At 63.7% G+C, this 24,352-nt stretch overlaps 1 protein-coding gene across 1 annotated transcript in view; it reads left to right on the forward strand.

Moving 5' to 3' along the window:
- Window positions 1–24,352, forward strand: part of VARS1 (valyl-tRNA synthetase 1) — a 27,456-nt gene that overhangs the window by 2,477 nt on the left and 627 nt on the right. Inside the window, 16 exon segments of the mRNA XM_065044046.1 lie at window positions 87–230; window positions 2,688–2,820; window positions 3,395–3,588; window positions 4,705–4,789; window positions 5,286–5,386; window positions 6,018–6,145; window positions 9,546–9,710; window positions 12,937–13,018; window positions 14,381–14,500; window positions 15,262–15,370; window positions 16,024–16,124; window positions 17,188–17,278; window positions 17,955–18,079; window positions 19,192–19,295; window positions 20,517–20,675; window positions 21,723–21,929. Of these exon segments, the coding sequence (XP_064900118.1) occupies window positions 87–230; window positions 2,688–2,820; window positions 3,395–3,588; window positions 4,705–4,789; window positions 5,286–5,386; window positions 6,018–6,145; window positions 9,546–9,710; window positions 12,937–13,018; window positions 14,381–14,500; window positions 15,262–15,370; window positions 16,024–16,124; window positions 17,188–17,278; window positions 17,955–18,079; window positions 19,192–19,295; window positions 20,517–20,675; window positions 21,723–21,929 (2,048 nt within the window).

A 24,352-nucleotide genomic window follows, 5' to 3' on the forward strand; every position in this document is an offset into this window, starting at 1 on the left:
GGGTGGGCTCCATTGGGGGGTTTGGGGTGCGGGGGGGGGGTGTGACCCCCCCGTGACCCCGTGACCCCGTGACCCCGTGACCCCAGGCGCGGTCCCGCGCGCGCCGGGAGCTGCTGCGGGTGCTGGGGGCGCTGGAGTCGCAGCTCGAGGGGCGGAGCTTCCTGCTGGGGGAGGGGCTGACCCTGGCCGACGTGACCCTGACCTGCGCCCTCCTGGGGCCCTTCCGCAGGGTGCGTGACCTCTGACCTCCGACCCCCGGGACCCCCCGTGGCCCCCAATGTCCCCCCGTGTCCCCATTTCCCGCCATGTCCCAGTGACCCCAAATAACCCCCAGGGTCCTAAACCCCCAGTGACCCCAAATAACCCCCAGGGTCCTAAACCCCCAGTGACCCCAAATAACCCCCAGGGTCCCAAACCCCCCAGTGACCCCAAATAACCCCCAGGGTCCTAAACCCCCAGTGACCCCAAATAACCCCCAGGGTCCTAAACCCCCCAGTGACCCCAAATAACCCCCAGGGTCCCAGACCCCCAGTGACCCCAAATAACCCCCAGGGTCCTAAACCCCCCAGTGACCCCAAATAACCCCCAGGGTCCCAGACCCCCCAGTGACCCCAAATAACCCCCAGGGTCCTAAACCCCCAGTGACCCCAAATAACCCCCAGGGTCCTAAACCCCCAGTGGCCCCAAGTCCCCCTGTGTCCCCATGTCCCCTGGTGTCCGTGTGTCCCCTATGTCCATGTGTCCCCGTGTCTCATGTCCGTGTGTACCCATGTCCCATGTCCGCGCGTCCCATGTCCTATGTCTGTGTGTCCCACATGTCCCATGTCTGTGTGTCCCATGTCCGTGTGTCCCCATGTCCCCGTGTCCCATGTCCCCCTGTCCATGTGTCCGTGACCCTGTCCGTGTGTCCCATGTCCCCATGTCCCCGTGTCCCATGTCCCCGTGTCCCATGTCCCCATGTCCCATGTCCCTGTCCGTGTGTCCGTGACCCTGTCCGTGTGTCCCATGTCCCGTGTCCCATGTCCCCATGTCCCATGTCCCCATGTCCCATGTCCCATGTCCGTGTGTCCCATGTCCCGTGTCCCATGTCCCCGTGTCCCGTGTCCCATGTCCCTGTCCGTGTGTCCCCATGTCCCGTGTCCCATGTCCCATGTCCCTGTCCGTGTGTCCGTGACCCTGTCCGTGTGTCCCCATGTCCCGTGTCCCATGTCCCATGTCCCTGTCCGTGTGTCCGTGACCCTGTCCGTGTGTCCCATGTCCCGTGTCCCATGTCCCCGTGTCCCATGTCCCATGTCCCATGTCCGTGTGTCCCCATGTCCTATGTCCGTGTGTCCCCATGTCCTATGTCCGTGTGTCCCATGTCCCGTGTCCCATGTCCCATGTCCCTGTCCGTGTGTCCGTGACCCTGTCCGTGTGTCCCCATGTCCCATGTCCCATGTCCCTGTCCGTGTGTCCCCATGTCCCATGTCCCGTGTCCCATGTCCCCATGTCCCCGTGTCCCATGTCCCATGTCCCTGTCCGTGTGTCCGTGACCCTGTCCGTGTGTCCCATGTCCCGTGTCCCATGTCCCATGTCCCTGTCCGTGTGTCCGTGACCCTGTCCGTGTGTCCCATGTCCCCGTGTCCCATGTCCCATGTCCCTGTCCGTGTGTCCGTGACCCTGTCCGTGTGTCCCCATGTCCCGTGTCCCGTGTCCCATGTCCCTGTCCGTGTGTCCGTGACCCTGTCCGTGTGTCCCATGTCCCCGTGTCCCGTGTCCCATGTCCCTGTCCGTGTGTCCGTGACCCTGTCCGTGTGTCCCATGTCATGTCCCATGTCCCATGTCCCTGTCCGTGTGTCCGTGACCCTGTCCGTGTGTCCCATGTCCCGTGTCCCATGTCCCATGTCCCATGTCCGTGTGTCCCATGTCCCGTGTCCCATGTCCCGTGTCCCATGTCCCATGTCCCTGTCCGTGTGTCCGTGACCCTGTCCGTGTGTCCCCATGTCCCATGTCCCATGTCCCATGTCCCATGTCCGTGTGTCCCCCATGTCCCCGTGTCCATTGTCCCCATGTCCTCATGTCCCATGTCCCCATGTCTCATGTCCGTGTGTCCCATGTCCGTGTGTCCCATGTCCCATGTCCCTGTCTGTGTGTCCGTGACCCTGTCCGTGTGTCCCATGTCATGTCCCATGTCCCATGTCCCTGTCCGTGTGTCCGTGACCCTGTCCGTGTGTCCCATGTCCCGTGTCCCATGTCCCATGTCCCATGTCCGTGTGTCCGTGACCCTGTCCGTGTGTCCCATGTCATGTCCCGTGTCCCATGTCCCATGTCCCTGTCCGTGTGTCCCATGTCCCCGTGTCCCGTGTCCCATGTCCCTGTCTGTGTGTCCGTGACCCTGTCCGTGTGTCCCATGTCATGTCCCATGTCCCATGTCCCTGTCCGTGTGTCCGTGACCCTGTCCGTGTGTCCCATGTCCCGTGTCCCATGTCCCATGTCCCATGTCCGTGTGTCCCATGTCCCATGTCCCATGTCCCGTGTCCCATGTCCCATGTCCCTGTCCGTGTGTCCGTGACCCTGTCCGTGTGTCCCCATGTCCCGTGACCCTGTCCGTGTGTCCGTGACCCTGTCCGTGTGTCCCCATGTCCCGTGTCCCGTGTCCCATGTCCCTGTCCGTGTGTCCGTGACCCTGTCCGTGTGTCCGTGTGCAGGTGCTGCCCGCCCCGGCGCGCTCCCCGTTCCCGTCGGTGCTGCGCTGGTTCGAGTCCTGCGTGCGGCTGCCCCAGTTCCGGGGGGTCCTGGGGGACGTGGAGCTGTGGGGGGCGGGGCCGCCCCTCCCCCCTGGTGAGCGAGGGGGCGGGGCTCAGGCTGGGGGAGGGGCTGGGAAACTAGGGGGAGGGGCTTGGGGTGGGGGAGGGGTGGGGTTAATGGGGGAGGGGCTGAGGGTGGGGGAGGGGTTGGGTTTAGTGGGGGTGGGGCTTAAAGTGAGGGCGGGGCTGGGGGGGGGGCTGAGAGTGGGGGAGGGGTGGGGCTGAGTGGGGGAGGGGCTGAGGGGAGGGGTGGAGCTTATTGGGGGTGGGGCTTAAAGGAGGAGGGGCTGAGGGAGGGGAAGGGGTGGAGTGTAGTGGGGGAGGGGCTTAAGTGGGGGTGGAGCCTAAGTGGGGGTGGAGCTTAAGTGGGGGTGGGGCTGAGTGGGGGAGGGGCTGAGTGGGGGTGGGGTTTAAGTGGGGGTGGGGCTGAGTGGGGGTGGAGCTTAAGTGGGGGAGGGGCTGAGTGGGGGGGGGGCTTAAGTGGGGGAGGGGCAGGGGTGGAGTTTAAGGGGAGGAGGGCCAGGGGGTGGGGAAGGGGGTGGAGCTTAAGTCAGGGTGGGGCTTAAAGAATGGGGGCGGGGCCAGAGCTGCTTCCCCATTGTCCCCAGTGGAGCTGAGCCCCGTGGGGCAGGAGGCTGGATCTATGGGGCAGGAGGAGGGATCTATGGGGCAGGGGGGACCTGTGGGGCAGGACTCGGCCCCTCCCCCCGCCAAGACCCCAGCGCAGCTGAAGAAAGAGGCAAAAAAACGGGAGAAATTGGAGAAATTCCAGCAAAAACAGGAGAAGAACCGGGAGCTGCAGGTGGGCAACCCCTGACCCGGACGCCTGGGTCCCCCCAACTCCTGGGTCCCCCCGAACTCCTGGGTCCTCCTCAATACCTGTGTCCCTGAAGTCCTGGGTCCCTCCCAAACACCTGGGCCCTTCCTGAACTCCTGGGTCCCCCCAGGGCTGCCAGGTCTACCCAGGACCCCCCCCATGTCCCTGAACTTCTGGGTCCCCCCAGGCTGACAGGTCTACCCAGGACCCCCCCCATGTCCCTGAACTTCTGGGTCCCCCCCGGGCTGCCAGGTCTACCCAGGACCCCCCCCATGTCCCTGAACTTCTGGGTCCCCCCAGGCTGACAGGTCTACCCAGATCCGCCTCCCCATAGAAACCAGGAGCCTGTGTCCCCGAACTCCTGGGTCCCTCCCGAGCTCTTGGGTCCCTCTGAACTCCTGGGTCCTCCCGAACTCCTGGGTCCCCCCTTGAACTCCTGGGTGCCCCCCCAAATTCATGGGTCCCCCCTCTCCCAGGGCTGCCAGATCTACCCAAGACCCCCATGTCCCCGAACTCCTGGGTCCCCCCAGGGCTGCCAGGTCTACCCAAGACCCCCATGTCCCCGAACTCCTGGGTCCCCCCTGAACACCTGCATCCCCTCGAACTCCTGTGTCCCTCCTCAACTCCTGGGTTCCCCCTTGAACTCTTGGGTAACTCCCCCAAATTCCTGGGTGTCCCCCCCTTCTCCCCCCGGCCAGGGCTGCCAGGTCTACCCAAGACCCCATGTCCCCGAACTCCTGGGTTCCCCCCATGATCCCCATGTCCCCTCCCTGAACTCCTGGGTCCCTCCTGAACTCCTGGGTTCCCCCCAGGGCTGCCAGGTCTACCCAGGATCCCCCATAGAAACCAGCAGCCTGTGTCCCCGAACTCCTGGGTCCCCCCGGACTCCTGGGTCCCCCTGGACTCCTGGGTCTCTCCTGGACTCCTGGGTTCCCCCGGATGCCTGGGTCCCCCAAACTCCTGTTTCCAAGTCCTGGGTGGGGTTGGGGGTCATAGGGGTGGGGGGTCACAGGGGTCATGGGGGTCACTGGGGGGGGGTCATGGGAGGTCATGGGGTCCCTGGGGTCCCATGGGGGTCACTCGGGGTTCCCATGTCCCCAGGCTCAGGCTCGGGGGCGGCGCAAGGAGCGACGGGACCCCCAGGGGGTGACGTACGACGTGGAGACCCCCCCGGGGCAGAAAAAGGGTGAGAGGGGCCCTGGGGGGCCATGGGGGGTCTGGGACCCTGGGGGTTATTTGGGGTCACTGGGGGGGTTTAGGACCCTGGGGGTTATTTGGGGTCACTGGGGGTCTGGGACCCTGGGGGTTATTTGGGGTCACTGGGGGTTTAGGACCCTGGGGGTTATTTGGGGTCACTGGGGGGTTTAGGACCCTGGGGGTTATTTGGGGTCACTGGGGGTTTAGGACCCTGGGGGTTATTTGGGGTCACTGGGGGGTTTAGGACCCTGGGGGTTATTTGGGGTCACTGGGGGGTTTAGGACCCTGGGGGTTATTTGGGGTCACTGGGGGTTTAGGACCCTGGGGGTTATTTGGGGTCACTGGGGGGTCTGGGACCCTGGGGGTTATTTGGGGTCACTGGGGGTTATTTGGGGTCACTGGGGGGAATGTGGGGCCCGTGGAGCCGTGTCCGTGTGTCCGGCTCTGACGTGTCCCCCTGTCTGTGTGTCCGTCCGTCCCCCCAGACGTGTCGCTGCCCCTCCCCCCCTCGTACAGCCCCCGCTTCGTTGAAGCCGCGTGGTACAGCTGGTGGGAGGGGGAGGGGCTGTTCCGGCCCGAGTACGGGGTGAGCGGGGTCAAGGTCACCGGGGGGGTCATGGGGGGTCGTGGGGTCACTGGGGAGGTCATGGGGGGTCATGGGGTCAGTGGGAGGTCATGGGGGGTCATGGGGGGGTTGTAGGGGATCATGGGGGTCACTGGGGGTCATACGGGGTCATGGGGGGTCATAGGGGCCAGGGGGGTCACTGGGGGGGCATAGGGGTCATTGGGGTCATGGGGGGTCATGGGGTCAGTGGGAGGTCATTGGGGTCACTGGGGGGCCATAGGGGATCATGGGGGTCAGTGGGGGACATAGGGGTCATGGGGGGTGACTGGGGGTCATAGGGGTCATGGTGTCACTGGGAGGTCATGGGGGGGTCGTAGGGGTCATGGTGTCACTGGGAGGTCATGGGGGGGTCGTAGGGGTCAGGGGGTCACTGGGGAGGCATAGGGGTCATGGGGGTCCTGGGGTCACTGGGGGGTCAGTGGGGGGTCATAGGGGTCACTGCGGGGTCATGGGGTCAGCGGGGGGTCCTGGTTGGTGGGTGGGAGCTGATTGGTGGCTGGGTTCTTATGGGCGGGGCCTCCTGATTGCTGGGTGGGCCCGGGTGGGTGTGGCCTCTCCCGGCCCCGCCCCCTGAGTGTGGCCCCGCCCCCAGCGCTCCAGCGTCTCCGCCCCCAACCCGCGGGGCGTGTTCGCCATGGTGCTGCCCCCCCCCAACGTCACCGGGACCCTCCACCTGGGCCACGCGCTCACCGTGGCCATCGAGGACGCGCTGGCCCGCTGGTGAGACCCATAGAGACACCTACTGACCCATAGGGACCCATAGGGACCCATAGGGACCCATAGGGACCCATAGGGACCCATAGGGACCCATGGGACACATAGGGACCCATAGGGACCCATAGAGACCCATAGGGACCCATAGGGACCCATAGAGACCCATAGGGACACATAGGGACCCATAGAGACCCATAGGGACCCATAGAGACCCATAGGGACCCATAGATACACCTACTGACCCATAGGGACCCATAGGGACCCATAGAGACCATAGAGACCCATAGGGACCCATAGAGACCATAGAGACCCATAGAGACCCATAGAGACCATAGAGACCCATAGGGACACATAGAGACCCATAGGGACCCACGGGACCCATAGGGACCCATAGGGACACATAGGGACCCATAGGGACCCATAGGGACCATAGAGACCCATAGGGACCATAGAGACCCAGAGGGACCCATGGGACCCATAGGGACCCATAGGGACCCATAGAGACCCATAGGGACCCATAGGGACCCATAGGGACCCATAGGGACCCATAGAGACCCATAGGGACCCATAGAGACCCATAGGGACCCATGGGACACATAGGGACACATAGGGACCCATGGGACACATAGAGACCCAGAGGGACCCATGGGACCCATAGGGACCCATAGGGACCCATAGAGACCCATAGAGACCCATAGGGACCCATGGGACACATAGGGACACATAGGGACCCATGGGACACATAGAGACCCATAGGGACCCATAGGGACCCATAGGGACCATAGAGACCCATAGGGACCCATAGGGACCCATGGGACACATAGGGACCGATAGAGACCCATAGGGACCCATAGAGACCCATAGGGACCCATAGGGACCCATGGGACACATAGGGACCCATAGAGACCCATAGGGACCCATAGAGACCCATAGGGACCCATGGGACACATAGGGACCCATAGGGACCCATAGGGACCATAGAGACCCATAGGGACCATAGAGACCCATGGGACACATAGGGACCCATAGAGACCCATAGGGACCCATGGGACCCATAGAGACCCACAGGGACCCATAGAGACCCATAGGGACCCATGGGACCCATAGAGACCCATAGGGACCCACAGCGAGTCCCCCAAGCATCCCCCACTCATCCCTCACCCAGCCCCATAGCGTGTCTCTGCCCCATAGCGTGTTCCTGTGCCCCATAGCGTGTCTCTGCCCCATAGCGTGTTCCTGTGCCCCATAGCGTGTCTCTGCCCCATAGCGTGTCTCTGCCCCATAGCGTGTTCCTGTGCCCCATAGCGTGTTCCTGTGCCCCATAGCGTGTCTCTGCCCCATAGCGTGTCTCTGCCCCATAGCGTGTTCCTGTGCCCCATAGCGTGTTCCTGTGCCCCATAGCGTGTCTCTGCCCCATAGCGTGTTCCTGTGCCCCATAGCGTGTCTCTGCCCCATAGCGTGTTCCTGTGCCCCATAGCGTGTCTCTGCCCCATAGCGTGTTCCTGTGCCCCATAGCGTGTCTCTGCCCCATAGCGTGTTCCTGTGCCCCATAGCGTGTTCCTGTGCCCCATAGCGTGTCTCTGCCCCATAGCGTTTTCCTGTGCCCCATAGCGTGTTCCCGTGCCCCATAGCGTGTTCCTGTGCCCCATAGCGTGTCTCTGCCCCATAGCGTGTCTCTGCCCCATAGCGTGTCTCTGCCCCATAGCGTGTTCCTGTGCCCCATAGCGTGTTCCTGTGCCCCATAGCGTGTTCCTGTGCCCCATAGCGTGTCTCTGCCCCATAGCGTGTTCCTGTGCCCCATAGCGTGTTCCTGTGCCCCATAGCGTGTTCCTGTGCCCCATAGCGTGTTCCTGTGCCCCATAGCGTGTCTCTGCCCCATAGCGTGTTCCTGTGCCCCATAGCGTGTTCCTGTGCCCCATAGCGTGTTCCTGTGCCCCATAGCGTGTCTCTGCCCCATAGCGTGTTCCCGTGCCCCATAGCGTGTTCCTGTGCCCCATAGCGTGTCTCTGCCCCATAGCGTGTTCCTGTGCCCCATAGCGTGTTCCTGTGCCCCATAGCGTGTCTCTGCCCCATAGCGTGTTCCTGTGCCCCATAGCGTGTTCCTGTGCCCCATAGCGTGTTCCTGTGCCCCATAGCGTGTCTCTGCCCCATAGCGTGTTCCTGTGCCCCATAGCGTGTCTCTGCCCCATAGCGTGTCTCTGCCCCATAGCGTGTCCCTGTGCCCCATAGCGTGTCTCTGCCCCATAGCGTGTCTCTGCCCCATAGCGTGTTCCTGTGCCCCATAGCGTGTCTCTGCCCCATAGCGTGTTCCTGTGCCCCATAGCGTGTTCCTGTGCCCCATAGCGTGTCTCTGCCCCATAGCGTGTTCCTGTGCCCCATAGCGTGTCTCTGCCCCATAGCGTGTTCCTGTGCCCCATAGCGTGTCTCTGCCCCATAGCGTGTTCCTGTGCCCCATAGCGTGTTCCTGTGCCCCATAGCGTGTTCCTGTGCCCCATAGCGTGTCTCTGCCCCATAGCGTGTTCCTGTGCCCCATAGCGTGTCTCTGCCCCATAGCGTCTTCCTGTGCCCCATAGCGTGTTCCTGTGCCCCATAGCGTGTTCCTGTGCCCCATAGCATGTCTCTGCCCCATAGCGTGTTCCTGTGCCCCATAGCGTGTTCCTGTGCCCCATAGCATGTCTCTGCCCCATAGCGTGTTCCTGTGCCCCATAGCGTGTCTCTGCCCCATAGCGTGTTCCTGTGCCCCATAGCGTGTTCCTGTGCCCCATAGCGTGTTCCTGTGCCCCATAGCGTGTCTCTGCCCCATAGCGTGTCTCTGCCCCATAGCGTGTTCCTGTGCCCCATAGCGTGTCTCTGCCCCATAGCGTGTTCCTGTGCCCCATAGCGTGTTCCTGTGCCCCATAGCGTGTTCCTGTGCCCCATAGCGTGTCTCTGCCCCATAGCGTGTCTCTGCCCCATAGCGTGTTCCTGTGCCCCATAGCGTGTCTCTGCCCCATAGCGTGTTCCTGTGCCCCATAGCGTGTTCCTGTGCCCCATAGCGTGTCTCTCCCCATAGCGTGTCTCTCCCCATAGCGTGTCTCTGCCCCATAGCGTCTCTGCCCCATAGCGTGTTCCTGTGCCCCATAGGGTGTCTCTGCCCCATAGCGTGTTCCTGTGCCCCATAGCGTGTTCCTGTGCCCCATAGCGTGTTCCTGTGCCCCATAGCGTGTCTCTGCCCCATAGCGTGTTCCTGTGCCCCATAGCGTGTTCCTGTGCCCCATAGCGTGTCTCTGCCCCATAGCGTGTTCCTGTGCCCCATAGCGTGTTCCTGTGCCCCATAGCGTGTCTCTGCCCCATAGCGTCTCTGCCCCATAGCGTGTCTCTGCCCCATAGCGTCTCTGCCCCATAGCGTGTTCGTCTCTCCCCACAGGCAGCGCATGCGGGGGGTGACCACGCTGTGGGTCCCGGGCTGTGACCACGCCGGCATCGCCACGCAGGCCGTGGTGGAACGACGGATCTGGAGAGAGCGGCGGCAAACCCGGCAGCAGCTGGGGAGGGAGCGGTTCCTGCAGGAGGTGTGGGGCTGGAGGAGAGAGTGAGTGCCCCATAGCGCCCCATAGCGCCCCATAGCGCCCCATAGAGAGCGGTTCCTGCAGGAGGTGTGGGGCTGGAGGAGAGAGTGAGTGCCCCATAGCGCCCCATAGCGCCCCATAGAGAGCGGTTCCTGCAGGAGGTGTGGGGCTGGAGGAGAGAGTGAGTGCCCCATAGCGCCCCATAGCGCCCCATAGCGCCCCATAGAGAGCGGTTCCTGCAGGAGGTGTGGGGCTGGAGGAGAGAGTGAGTGCCCCATAGCGCCCCATAGCGCCCCATAGAGAGCGGTTCCTGCAGGAGGTGTGGGGCTGGAGGAGAGAGTGAGTGCCCCATAGCGCCCCATAGCGCCCCATAGAGAGCGGTTCCTGCAGGAGGTGTGGGGCTGGAGGAGAGAGTGAGTGCCCCATAGCGCCCCATAGCGCCCCATAGCTGCCCCATAGAGAGCGGTTCCTGCAGGAGGTGTGGGGCTGGAGGAGAGAGTGAGTGCCCCATAGCGCCCCATAGCGCCCCATAGCGCCCCATAGCGCCCCATAGCGCCCCATAGAGAGCGGTTCCTGCAGGAGGTGTGGGGCTGGAGGAGAGAGTGAGTGCCCCATAGCGCCCCATAGCGCCCCATAGCGCCCCATAGCGCCCCATAGAGAGCGGTTCCTGCAGGAGGTGTGGGGCTGGAGGAGAGAGTGAGTGCCCCATAGCGCCCCATAGCGCCCCATAGCGCCCCATAGCGCCCCATAGAGAGCGGTTCCTGCAGGAGGTGTGGGGCTGGAGGAGAGAGTGAGTGCCCCATAGCGCCCCATAGCGCCCCATAGCGCCCCATAGCGCCCCATAGCGCCCCATAGAGAGCGGTTCCTGCAGGAGGTGTGGGGCTGGAGGAGAGAGTGAGTGCCCCATAGCGCCCCATAGCTGCCCCATAGCGCCCCATAGCGCCCCATAGTGCCCCATAGCGCCCCATAGCGCCCCATAGCACCCCATAGCGCCCCATAGAGAGCGGTTCCTGCAGGAGGTGTGGGGCTGGAGGAGAGAGTGAGTGCCCCATAGCGCCCCATAGCGCCCCATAGTGCCCCATAGCGCCCCATAGCGCCCCATAGCGCCCCATAGCTGCCCCATAGAGAGCGGTTCCTGCAGGAGGTGTGGGGCTGGAGGAGAGAGTGAGTGCCCCATAGCGCCCCATAGCGCCCCATAGCGCCCCATAGCGCCCCATAGCGCCCCATAGAGAGCGGTTCCTGCAGGAGGTGTGGGGCTGGAGGAGAGAGTGAGTGCCCCATAGCGCCCCATAGCGCCCCATAGCGCCCCATAGCGCCCCATAGAGAGCGGTTCCTGCAGGAGGTGTGGGGCTGGAGGAGAGAGTGAGTGCCCCATAGCGCCCCATAGCGCCCCATAGCGCCCCATAGCGCCCCATAGAGAGCGGTTCCTGCAGGAGGTGTGGGGCTGGAGGAGAGAGTGAGTGCCCCATAGCGCCCCATAGCGCCCCATAGCGCCCCATAGCGCCCCATAGTGCCCCATAGCGCCCCATAGCGCCCCATAGCGCCCCATAGCTGCCCCATAGCTGCCCCATAGCGCCCCATAGAGAGCGGTTCCTGCAGGAGGTGTGGGGCTGGAGGAGAGAGTGAGTGCCCCATAGCGCCCCATAGCGCCCCATAGCGCCCCATAGAGAGCGGTTCCTGCAGGAGGTGTGGGGCTGGAGGAGAGAGTGAGTGCCCCATAGCGCCCCATAGCGCCCCATAGCGCCCCATAGCGCCCCATAGCACCCCATAGAGAGCGGTTCCTGCAGGAGGTGTGGGGCTGGAGGAGAGAGTGAGTGCCCCATAGCGCCCCATAGCGCCCCATAGCGCCCCATAGCGCCCCATAGAGAGCGGTTCCTGCAGGAGGTGTGGGGCTGGAGGAGAGAGTGAGTGCCCCATAGCGCCCCATAGCGCCCCATAGCGCCCCATAGCGCCCCATAGCGCCCCATAGAGAGCGGTTCCTGCAGGAGGTGTGGGGCTGGAGGAGAGAGTGAGTGCCCCATAGCGCCCCATAGCTGCCCCATAGCGCCCCATAGCGCCCCATAGAGAGCGGTTCCTGCAGGAGGTGTGGGGCTGGAGGAGAGAGTGAGTGCCCATAGCGCCCCATAGCGCCCCATAGCTGCCCCATAGCGCCCCATAGCGCCCCATAGAGAGCGGTTCCTGCAGGAGGTGTGGGGCTGGAGGAGAGAGTGAGTGCCCCATAGCGCCCCATAGCGCCCCATAGCTGCCCCATAGCGCCCCATAGCGCCCCATAGAGAGCGGTTCCTGCAGGAGGTGTGGGGCTGGAGGAGAGAGTGAGTGCCCATAGCGCCCCATAGCGCCCCATAGCTGCCCCATAGCGCCCCATAGCGCCCCATAGAGAGCGGTTCCTGCAGGAGGTGTGGGGCTGGAGGAGAGAGTGAGTGCCCCATAGCGCCCCATAGCGCCCCATAGCTGCCCCATAGCGCCCCATAGCGCCCCATAGAGAGCGGTTCCTGCAGGAGGTGTGGGGCTGGAGGAGAGAGTGAGTGCCCCATAGCGCCCCATAGCGCCCCATAGCTGCCCCATAGCTGCCCCATAGCGCCCCATAGCGCCCCATAGCGCCCCATAGAGAGCGGTTCCTGCAGGAGGTGTGGGGCTGGAGGAGAGAGTGAGTGCCCCATAGCGCCCCATAGCGCCCCATAGCGCCCCATAGCGCCCCATAGAGAGCGGTTCCTGCAGGAGGTGTGGGGCTGGAGGAGAGAGTGAGTGCCCCATAGCGCCCCATAGCGCCCCATAGCTGCCCCATAGAGAGCGGTTCCTGCAGGAGGTGTGGGGCTGGAGGAGAGAGTGAGTGCCCCATAGCGCCCCATAGCGCCCCATAGAGAGCGGTTCCTGCAGGAGGTGTGGGGCTGGAGGAGAGAGTGAGTGCCCATAGCGCCCCATAGCGCCCCATAGCGCCCCATAGCGCCCCATAGAGAGCGGTTCCTGCAGGAGGTGTGGGGCTGGAGGAGAGAGTGAGTGCCCCATAGCGCCCCATAGCTGCCCCATAAGTGCCCCATAAGTGCCCTATAACCAGGCTGTGGTTGCCACGTGACTGGTCTGTAATAGCTGCCCCATAGCTGCCCCATAGCTGCCCTATAACTGCCATGCTTGCCCCATAACTGGTCTATGGTAAGTACTCTATGACTGCCCCATAGCGCCCCATAGCTGCCCCACAGCTGCCCTGTGGTGGTGTCCCCCTGCCCCACATCTCCCCACATCTCCCCATAGAAAGGGCGACCGGATCTACCAGCAGCTGCGGCGCTTGGGGGCGTCTCTGGACTGGGAACGAGCCTGTTTCACCATGGACCCCGTGAGAGCGGGGGGTCTGTGGGGCGGGGTCTGTGGGGCTGGGGGTCTCTATGGGGCTGGGGGTCTGTGGGGCGGGGTCTGTGGGGCGGGGGGTCTCTATGGGTCTCTATGGGTCTCTATGGTCTCTATGGTCTCTATGGGTCTCTATGGGTCTCTATGGTCTCTATGGGTCTCTATGGTCTCTATGGTCTCTATGGGTCTCTATGGGTCCCTATGGGTCTCTATGGGTCTCTATGGGTCTCTATGGGTCTCTATGGGTCTCTATGGGTCTCTATGGGTCTCTATGGTCTCTATGGTCTCTATGGGTCTCTATGGGTCCCTATGGTCTCTATGGGTCTCTATGGTCTCTATGGGTCCCTATGGTCTCTATGGGTCTCTATGGTCTCTATGGTCTCTATGGTCTCTATGGGTCTCTATGGGTCTCTATGGTCTCTATGGGTCTCTATGGGTCTCTATGGTCTCTATGGTCTCTATGGTCTCTATGGGTCTCTATGGGTCCCTATGGGTCTCTATGGGTCTCTATGGGTCTCTATGGGTCTCTATGGTCTCTATGGTCTCTATGGGTCTCTATGGGTCTCTATGGTCTCTATGGGTCCCTATGGGTCTCTATGGTCTCTATGGGTCCCTATGGGTCTCTATGGGTCCCTATGGGTCTCTATGGGTCTGGGGGGTCTCTATGGGTCTCTATGGGTCTCTATGGGTCTCTATGGGTCTCTATGGGTCTCTATGGTCTCTATGGGTCCCTATGGGTCTCTATGGTCTCTATGGGTCCCTATGGGTCTCTATGTGTCTCTAAGGGTCTGGCGGGATCTCTATGGGGTCTCTATGGGTGTCTATGGGTCCCTGTGGGTCTCTATGGTCCCTATGGATCTCTGTGTGTCCCTATGGGTCCCTATGGCTCTCTATGGGTCCCTATGAGTCTGGGGGCTCCCTATGGGTCTCTATGGGTCTCCACGGTCCCTATGGGTCCCTATGTGTCCCTATGGTCTCTATGGTCTCTATGGTCTCTATGGTCTCTATGGGTCTCTATGGTCTCTATGGTCTCTATGTGTCCCTATGGTCTCTATGGTCTCTATGGGTCTCTATGGTCTCTATGGTCTCTATGGTCTCTATGTGTCCCTATGGTCTCTATGGGTCTCTATGGTCTCTATGGTCTCTATGGTCTCTATGTGTCCCTATGGTCTCTATGGTCTCTATGGTGTCTATGGGTCTCTATGTGTCTCTATGGTCCCTATGTTCTCTATGTGTCCCTATGGCTCCCTGTGTGTCCCTATGGTCCCTATGTTCTCTATGTGTCTGTCCCCATACCCGGGGGGTCCCGGGGGGTCGCTCGGTGTCCCCTGACGCCCATCCCCCCCCCCAGCGCATGTCCCGCGCGGTGACCGAGGCGTTTGTGCGGCTGCACGACGGGGGGCTGGTGTACCGGAGCACCCGGCTGGTGCACTGGAGCTGCGCCCTGCGCTCCGCCATCGCCGACATCGAGGTGGGGGCGCGGGGTCATGGGGTCACGGGGGGTCTGGGACCCTGGGGGTCATTGGGGGTCACTGGGGGTTTAGGACCCTGGGGGTTATTGGGGGTCACTGGGGGTTTAGGACCCTGGGGGTTATTTGGGGTCACTGGGGGTTCAGGACCCTGGGGGTTATTTGGGGTCACTGGGGGTTTAGGACCCTGGGGGTTATTTGGGGTCACCGGGGGGTCTGGGACCCTGGGGGTTATTTGGGGTCACTGGGGGTTTAGGACCCTGGGGGTTATTTGGGGTCACTGGGGGGTTTGGGACCCTGGGGGTTATTTGGGGTCACTGAGGGTTTAGGACCCTGGGGGTTATTTGGGGTCACTGGGGGTTTGGGACCCTGGGGGTTATTTGGGGTCACTGGGGGTTTAGGACCCTGGGGGTTATTTGGGGTCACTGGGGGTTTAGGACCCTGGGGGTTATTTGGGGTCACTGGGGGTTTAGGACCCTGGGGGTTATTTGGGGTCACTGGGGGTTTGGGACCCTGGGGGTCATTGGGGGTCACAGGGGGTTTAGGACCCTGGGGGTTATTTGGGGTCACTGGGGGTTTGGGACCCTGGGGGTTATTTGGGGTCACGGGGGATTTGGGACCCTGGGGGTTATTTGGGGTCACTGGGGGGTTTAGGACCCTGGGGGTTATTTGGGGTCCCTGGGGGGGTTATTTGGGGTCACCGGGGGTTATTTGGGGTCCGGGGCTGTTTTGGGGTCCATGGGGTGCCCCCCCGGTGCCGCAGGTGGAGAAGCGGGAGCTGGGGGGCCGGACGCTGCTGAAGGTTCCGGGGTACGAGGAGCCCGTGGAGTTCGGGGTGCTGGTGCAGTTCGCCTACGAGCTGGAGGGGGACGGTGGGTGACCCCAAAATAGGGGGGGGACAAAATGGGGGGGGGGGCACTCAAAATGGGGGGACCCCAAAAGGGGGGACCCTGAAGTGGGAGGACCCCAAAAAGTGGGGGGGAACCCTGAAATGGTTGGTCCCTAAAGTGGGGGAGACCAAAACCAAGGATACACCAAAAATGGGGGGACCCAAAAACGAGGGAACCCTAAAGTGGGGGAAACCAAAAATGGGGGGACCCCAAAAGGGGGGAACCCTAAAAAGTTGGGGGATCCCAGAATGGGGGGGACCTGAAATTGGGGGGGACCCGAAATTGGGGGGCACCCCAAAAATTGGGGGGCTGCCCCATAGGGGGAATTAGGGGGGGACTTGGCCCGTGTTCTGACTTTGCCCCCTATTTCTGACCCCACCCCCTATTTCTGACCCCGCCCCCTATTTCTGACCCCGCCCCCTATTTGTGACCCCACCCCCTATTTCTGACCCCGCCCCCTATTTCTGACCCCACCCCCTTTCTTGACTCTGCCCCATTGTGACCCCGCCCCCTTTCCCCATGCCACGCCCCCTTCCCCCCATGTCCCCGCCCCCTTTCGCCGTGGCCCCACCTCCTTCATCCCTGCCCCCGCCCCTTTCCCCATGGCCCCGCCCCCTTTCTGTGGCCCCGCCCAGGGGAGGGGCCTCGGGAGGAGCTGGTGGTGGCCACCACGCGCCTGGAGACCATGCTGGGGGACGTGGCCGTGGCCGTGAACCCCGACGACCCGCGGTACTCGGTGAGTGGGGACCGTGGGGACCCATACAGACCCCCCAGACCCATAGGGACCCATGGGGACCAACACAGACCCCCCAGACCCATAGAGACCCATGGGGACCAACACAGACCCCCCAGACCCATAGGGACCCATGGGGACCAACACAGACCCCCCAGACCCATAGAGACCCATGGGGACCAACACAGACCCCCCCAGACCCATAGAGACCCATGGGGACCAACACAGACCCCCCAGCCCCATAGGGACCCATGGGGACCCATACAGACCCCCCAGACCCATAGGGACCCATGGGGACCCATACAGACCCCCCAGACCCATAGGGACCCATGGGGACCAACACAGACCCCCCAGACCCATAGGGACCCATGGGGACCCATACAGACCCCCCAGACCCATAGGGACCCATGGGGACCAACACAGACCCCCCAGCCCCATAGAGACCCATGGGGACCAACACAGACCCCCCAGACCCATAGAGACCCATGGGGACCCATACAGACCCCCCAGACCCATAGAGACCCATAGGGACCAATACAGACCCCCCAGACCCATAGGGACCCATGGGGACCAACACAGACCCCCCAGACCCATAGAGACCCATGGGGACCAACACAGACCCCCCAGACCCATAGAGACCCATAGGGACCCATACAGACCCCCCAGACCCATAGAGACCAATGGGGACCCATACAGACCCCCCAGACCCATAGAGACCCATGGGGACCAACACAGACCCCCCAGACCCATAGAGACCCATGGGGACCAACACAGACCCCCCAGACCCATAGAGACCCATGGGGACCAACACAGACCCCCCAGAGCCATAGAGACCCATAGGGACCCATAGAGAGCCATAGAGACCCATACATACCCCCCAGATACATAGGGACCCATAGAGACCCCCCCGAGACCTATAGCAATGCCCCCAGCCCCATAGATCCCCCTCAATGGGACACACCCCGGGGGGGAGGCGGGGACAGCAAGGCTCGGAGTGGGTGGAGCTTGGGAGGGGGCGTGGTCTACCGGGTTGGGCGTGGCTGATGTGGCCCCGCCCCCCCCCCAGCACCTACGGGGGCGTCGGGTTCGTCACCCGTTCACGGGGCGGAGCCTCCCGGTGCTGCACGACCCCTTCGTGGACCCCCAGTTTGGGACGGGTGAGGGGGCTCGGGGGGCTCTGGGGGTTTAGGACCCTGGGGGTTATTTGGGGTCACGGGGGGGTTTGGGACCCTGGGGGTTATTTGGGGTCACTGGGGGGTTTGGGACCCTGGGGGTTATTTGGGGTCACTGGGGGGGGGGGGGGGACACGACACAAGGGGATGTGTGGCCAAAAAGGGGGCGGAGCCTGAGGGGGTGGGGCTTGATTTGGGAGACCAGGTGTGAAAAGGGGGTGTGACCTGGGGGCGTGGCTTAAGGCTGGTTGTGGTCTAAGGGGGCGTGGCATGGGACGCTTAAAGAGGGGTGTAGTTTAATGTGGGTGTGGCTTTAGGGGGCGGGACTAAATGAGGGGGCGTGGATTAGGCGGGCGTGGGTTAATGGGGTGGGACTTGGGGAGCTTGAGGGGGCGTGGCTTAAGCAGTGGGTGTGGCCTACAGTGGGTGTAAATGTGTGGGTGGGCGTGACTGAAGGAGGGTGTGGCTTAGTGGACGGGGTTTAGGTGGGCGTGGGTTAAGGGGCGTGGCTTATGGAGGGGGCGTGGCCAAGGGGCTGCTCTGTCCAACCCAGGGGGCCTGTGGGTGGGTGTGTTGGCTGTGGGTGTGTCCGGGGGGGAGGGGGCGGGGCATGTCCCGGGGGGGCGTGTCCTGAGGGGCGTGTCGGGGGCGTGTCCCGCAGGGGCGGTGAAGGTGACGCCCGCCCACGACCCCACGGATTTCGAGGTGGGGCAGCGGCACGGGCTGGACATGGTGACGGTGATCGGGGACGACGGCACCATGGAGAACGTGCCCCAGCCCTTCCTGGTGACACACGGGCGGGGACGGACCGGGGGACACGGGGGGACATGGGGACACGGGGGGACATGGGGACACGGGGGGACATGGGGGGACATGGGGGACACGGGGGGACATGGGGACACGGGGGGACATGGGGGGACATGGGGACACGGGGGGACATGGGGACACGGGGGGGCTTGGGGACATGGGGGGACATGGGGACAGACAGGAGTATGGGGACATGGGGGGACATGGGGACATGGGGGGACGTGGGGACAGACAGGAGTATGGGGGGACATGGGGACATGGGGGAAATGGGGGGACAGGGGGACATGGGGACATGGAGGGGACATGAGGACAGACAAGGGGACAGGGGCACATGGGGACATGGGGGATATGGGGGGACGTGGGGACAGACAGGAGTATTGGGGGACATGGGGACATGGGGGGACTTGGGGACATAGGGGGCTTGGGACATGGGGGGGACATGGGGGGATATCGGGACATGGGGACATGGTGGGGAAATGGGGGGACATGGGGACAGACAAGGGGACAGGGGCACATGGGGACACAGGGGACATGGGGGGACGTGGGGATATGGGGGGACCATGGACATGGGGGTCAATGAGGACATAGGGACGTGGGGACATGGGGGTGATGTGGGGGACATGAGGACATGGGGGTCACAGGGACATGGGGACAGACAGAGGGATGGGGGGACGTGGGGGGACGTGACTCAGGGTCACTGGGGGTTTAGGACCCTGGGGGTTATTTGGGGTCACTGGGGGTTTAGGACCCTGGGGGTTATTTGGGGTCACTGGGGGTTCAGGACCCTGGGGGTTATTTGGGGTCACTGGGGGTTTAGGACCCTGGGGGTTATTTGGGGTCACTGGGGGTTTGGGACCCTGGGGGTTATTTGGGGTCACTGGGGGTTTAGGACCCTGGGGGTTATTTGGGGTCACTGGGGGGTTTAGGACCCTGGGGGTTATTTGGGGTCACTGGGGGTTTAGGACCCTGGGGGTTATTTGGGGTCACTGGGGGTTTGGGACCCTGGGGGTTATTGGGGGTCACTGGGGGTTATTGGGGGTCACTGGGGGTCATGTGGGGTCCCTGGGGTCCTGACGTGGCCCCGCCCCCAGGGGCTGCCCCGTTTCTCTGCCCGCGCGGCTGTTCTGGAGGCGCTGAAGCAGCGGGGGCTGTTCCGGGGGGTCACCGAGAACCCCATGGTGGTGCCGATCTGCAGGTGGGGGGCGCTGTGGGGCGCTATGGGGTGCTATGGGGTGCTATGGGGCGCTATGGGGCGCTGTGGGGCGCTATGGGGCGCTATGGGGCGCTATGGGGCGCTATTCTATCAATGGGTCTCTATGGGTCTCTATGGGTCAGTGATGGGTCTGTGGGTCGCTATGGGTCCCTATGGGTCCCTATGGTCCGTGATGGGTCCCCATGGGTCCCTATGGGTCTCTATGGGTCAGTGATGGGCCTCTATGGGTCCCCGTGGGTCGCTATGGGTCTCTATGGGTCACTATGGGTCTCCATGGGTCTCAATGGGTCAGCGATGGGTCTGTGGGTCCCTACGGGTCACTGTGGGTCCTTGTGGGTCCCTGTGGGTCAGTGATGGGTCCCCATGGGTCGCTATGGGTCTATGGGTCTCTATGGGTCAGTGATGGGTCCCTGTGGGTCCCCATGGGTCAGCGATGGGTCTGTGGGTCCCTGTGGGTCCCTATGGGTCCCTGTGGGTCCCCGTGGGTCAGTGATGGGTCTGTCGGTCCCCGTGGTCCCCGTGGTCCCCGTGGTCCCCGTGGGTCCCCATGGGTCAGCGATGGGTCTGTGGGTCCCCGTGGGTCCCCATGGGTCAGTGATGGGTCTGTGGGTCCCCGTGGTCGCCGTGGGTCAGCGATGGGTCCCCGTGGGTCCCCCGTGGTCCCCGTGGTCCCCGTGGTCCCGGTGGTCGCCGTGGGTCGCGGTGGGTCCCCGTGGGTCATCGATGGGTCTGTGGGTCCCCATGGTCCCTATGGGTCCCTGTGGGTCCCCGTGGTCCCCGTGGGTCAGCGATGGGTCCCCATGGGTCCCTATGGGTCCCCGTGGGTCCCTGTGGGTCCCTGTGGGTCCCTATGGGTCCCCGTGGGTCCCCGTGGTCCCCGTGGTCCCGGTGGTCCCCGTGGTCCCCGTGGTCCCCCTGGGTCCCGGTGGTCACCGTGGGTCGCGGTGGGTCCCCGTGGGTCATCGATGGGTCTGTGGGTCCCCATGGTCCCCATGGGTCCCCGTGGGTCCCCGTGGTCGCCGTGGGTCAGCGATGGGTCCCCATGGGTCCCTATGGGTCCCTGTGGGTCCCTATGGGTCCCCGTGGGTCCCATGGGTCCCCGTGGTCCCCGTGGTCCCCGTGGGTCAGCGATGGGTCTGTGGGTCCCCGTGGTCCCCGTGGTGGCGGTGGGTCCCGGTGGGTGACCGGCCGGCGGTTCGGCAGCCGCTCGGGGGACGTGGTGGAGCCGCTGCTGAAGCCGCAGTGGTACCTGCGCTGCGGGGAGCTGGGCGCGGCCGCGGGCGGGGCCGTGCGGGCGGGGCAGCTCCGGCTCCGCCCCCCCAGCCACGCCCGCACCTGGTTCCAGTGGATGGACAACATCCGGTGAGCCCGCCCCCTCCGGCCCCGCCCCCCGCGCTGGCCCCACCCCCTGGCCTGTGGCCACGCCCCCTGGGCTCACCTGTCCTGTGGCCCCTCCCCCTGGGGCTCTGCCCCCTCCCCCATGGGCTCTGGCCCCACCCCCTGGTTCAGGCCCCTCCCCCTGGGGCTCTGGCCCCACCCCCTGGGGCTGTGGCTCCACCCCATCCTGTGGCCCCACCTCCTGGTTCTGGCCCCGCCCCCCTGGGGCTGTGGCCCCACCCCCTGTCCTGTGGCCCCACCCCCTGGATCTGGCCCCGCCCCCTGGGGCTGTGGCTCTACCCCCTGGTTCTGGCTCCACCCCCTTGGGCTGAGGCTCCACCTCCTGGCTTGTGGCTCCGCCCCCTGTCCTGTAATTCCACGCCCTGTCCTGTGGCACCACCCCCTGCTCCTGGCTCCACCCCCTGGGCTTGTGGCTCCACCCCCTGGTTCTGACTCCACCCCCTGTCCTATGGCTCCACCCCCTGGGCTTTTGGCTCCACCCCTGTTCTGTGGCTCCACCTCCTGGGCTTCTGACCCCACCCCTGAGCTTGTGACTCCACCCCCTGTCCTATAGCCCCACCCACTGGACTTGTTGCTCCGCCCCCCGTCCTGGCCACGCCCCCGGTCTTTGGCTCCACCCACTGGACTTCTGGCTCCACCCCTTGTCCTGTAACTCCACCTCTTACCCTGTGGCTCCACCCCCTGTTTCTGGCTCCACCCCCTGTTTCTGGCTCCACCCCCTGTCATGGGACTCCACCTCCTGGGCCTGTGGCTCCGCCCCCTGTCCTGTGGCCCCGCCCCCCACCCCATAGCCCTGACCCATAGCACCGGAGGGGGTGCTCCTGCCCCATAGTGCCAGTGGGATCTCTGCCCCATAGCCCTGGGGGTCCTGCCCCATAAGTGCTGCCCCATAACTCCTGCCCCATAGCCCTGTGGGAATCCCAGCCCCCGTCCCCTGCCCCATAACTGCAGCCCCACAAGCCCCTCCCCCCAGCCCCCCGCGCTATGGGGCAGCCCCACATCTCCCCGCAGGGACTGGTGCATCTCGCGGCAGCTCTGGTGGGGCCATCGCATCCCGGCCTATTTCGTCACCATCGAGCAGCCCCACGCGCCCCCCGGCGAGGTCAGCGCGGCCGCTATGGGGCAGCCGTGGGGCTGGGGCGGTTATGGGGCAGCCGTGGGGCTGGGGGTGGTTATGGGGCAGCCATGGGGCTGGGGTGGTTATGGGGCAGCCGTGGGGCTGGGGCGGTTATGGGGCAGCTGTGGGGCTGGGGGTGGTTATGGGGCAGCTGTGGGGCTGGGGGTGGTTATGGGGCAGCTGTGGGGCTGGGGTGGTTATGGGGCAGCTGTGGGGCTGGGGGGGGTTATGGGGCAGCCGTGGGGCTGGGGTGGTTATGGGGCAGCTGTGGGGCTGGGGGTGGTTATGGGGCAGCTGTGGGGCTGGGGGTGGTTATGGGGCAGCTGTGGGGCTGGGGTGGTTATGGGGCAGCTGTGGGGCTGGGGGTGGTTATGGGGCAGCCGTGGGGCTGGGGTGGTTATGGGGCAGCTGTGGGGCTGGGGGTGGTTATGGGGCAGCTGTGGGGCTGGGGTGGTTATGGGCAGCTGTGGGGCTGGGGGGGGTTATGGGGCAGCCGTGGGGCTGGGGTGGTTATGGGGCAGCTGTGGGGCTGGGTGGTTATGGGGCAGCTGTGGGGCTGGGGTGGTTATGGGGCAGCCGTGGGGCTGGGGGCCGCTATGGGGCAGCCGTGGGGCTGGGGGCGGTTAATGGGGCAGCCGTGGGGCTGGGGGCGGTTATGGGGCAGCCGTGGGGCTGGGGTGGTTATGGGGCAGCTGTGGGGCTGGGGCGGTTATGGGGCAGCCCTGGGGCTGGGGGCGGTTATGGGGCAGCCGTGGGGCTGGGGCGGTTATGGGGCAGCTGTGGGGCTGGGGGTGGCTATGGGGCAGCCGTGGGGCTGGGGTGGTTATGGGGCAGCCGTGGGGCTGGGGTGGTTATGGGGCAGCCGTGGGGCTGGGGGCGGTTATGGGGCAGCCGTGGGGCTGGGGGTGGTTATGGGGCAGCCGTGGGGCTGGGGCGGTTATGGGGCAGCCGTGGGGCTGGGGGTGGTTATGGGGCAGCTGTGGGGCTGGGGGCGGCTATGGGGCAGCTGTGGGGCTGGGGGCCGCTATGGGGCAGCCATGGGGCTGGGGTGGTTATGGGGCAGCCGTGGGGCTGGGGGTGGTTATGGGGCAGCCATGGGGCTGGGGGGGGTTATGGGGCTGCCGTGGGGCTGGGGGCGGTTATGGGGCTGCCGTGGGGCTGGGGGTGGTTATGGGGCAGCCGTGGGGCTGGGGGTGGCTGTGGGGCAGCCGTGGGGCTGGGGGGTGATTGGGGTAAACTGGGGGTTGGGGGGCAGCTATGGGGTGGTTGGGGAGCAGAGGGTCTCTATGGGTCCCTATCGTCTCTGTGGGTCTCTATGAGTCAGTTATAGGTCAATGTGTGGCTCAGTTATGGGTCAGTTGTGGGTCAGTTATGGGTCTCTATGGGTCAATGTGTGGGTCGATGTGTGGGTCACTGTGGGTCAGTTATGGGTCAGTTATGGGTCTCTATGGGTCGATGTGTGGGTCGATGTGTGGGTCAGTTATGGGTCCCTGTGGGTCAGTTGTGGGTCAGTTGTGGGTCTCTATGGGTCTCTGTGGGTCAGTTATGGGTCAATGTGTGGGTCAATGTGTGGGTCAGTTATGGGTCAATGTGTGGGTCGATGTGTGGGTCAGTTATGGGTCAATGTGTGGGTCAATGTGTGGGTCAGTTATGGGTCAATGTGTGGGTCGATGTGTGGGTCAGTTATGGGTCAATGTGTGGGTCAATGTGTGGGTCAATGTGTGGGTCAGTTATGGGTCAATGTGTGGGTCGATGTGTGGGTCAGTTATGGGTCAATGTGTGGGTCGATGTGTGGGTCAGTTATGGGTCAATGTGTGGGTCAATGTGTGGGTCAGTTATGGGTCAATGTGTGGGTCGATGTGTGGGTCAGTTATGGGTCAATGTGTGGGTCAATGTGTGGATCAGTTATGGGTTAATGTGTGGGTCGATGTGTGGGTCAGTTATGGGTCAATGTGTGGTTCAATGTGTGGGTCAGTTATGGGTCAATGTGTGGGTCGATGTGTGGGTCAGTTATGGGTCAATGTGTGGGTCAATGTGTGGGTCAATGTGTGGGTCAGTTATGGGTCAATGTGTGGGTCGATGTGTGGGTCAGTTATGGGTCAATGTGTGGGTCAATGTGTGGGTCAATGTGTGGGTCAGTTATGGGTCAATGTGTGGGTCGATGTGTGGGTCAGTTATGGGTCAATGTGTGGGTCAATGTGTGGGTCAATGTGTGGGTCAGTTATGGGTCAATGTGTGGGTCGATGTGTGGGTCAGTTATAGGTCAATGTGTGGGTCAATGTGTGGATCAGTATGGTTAATGTGTGGGTCAGTTATGGGTCAATGTGTGGGTCAATGTGTGGGTCAGTTATGGGTCAATGTGTGGGTCAATGTGTGGGTCAGTTATGGGTCAATGTGTGGGTCGATGTGTGGGTCAGTTATAGGTCAATGTGTGGGTCAATGTGTGGGTCAATGTGTGGGTCAGTTATGGGTCAATGTGTGGGTCGATGTGTGGGTCAGTTATGGGTCAATGTGTGGGTCAATA

This window comes from Columba livia, chromosome 32 (assembly GCF_036013475.1).
Source record: "Columba livia isolate bColLiv1 breed racing homer chromosome 32, bColLiv1.pat.W.v2, whole genome shotgun sequence".
In the NCBI taxonomy this organism is placed as follows: Eukaryota; Metazoa; Chordata; class Aves; order Columbiformes; family Columbidae; genus Columba; species Columba livia.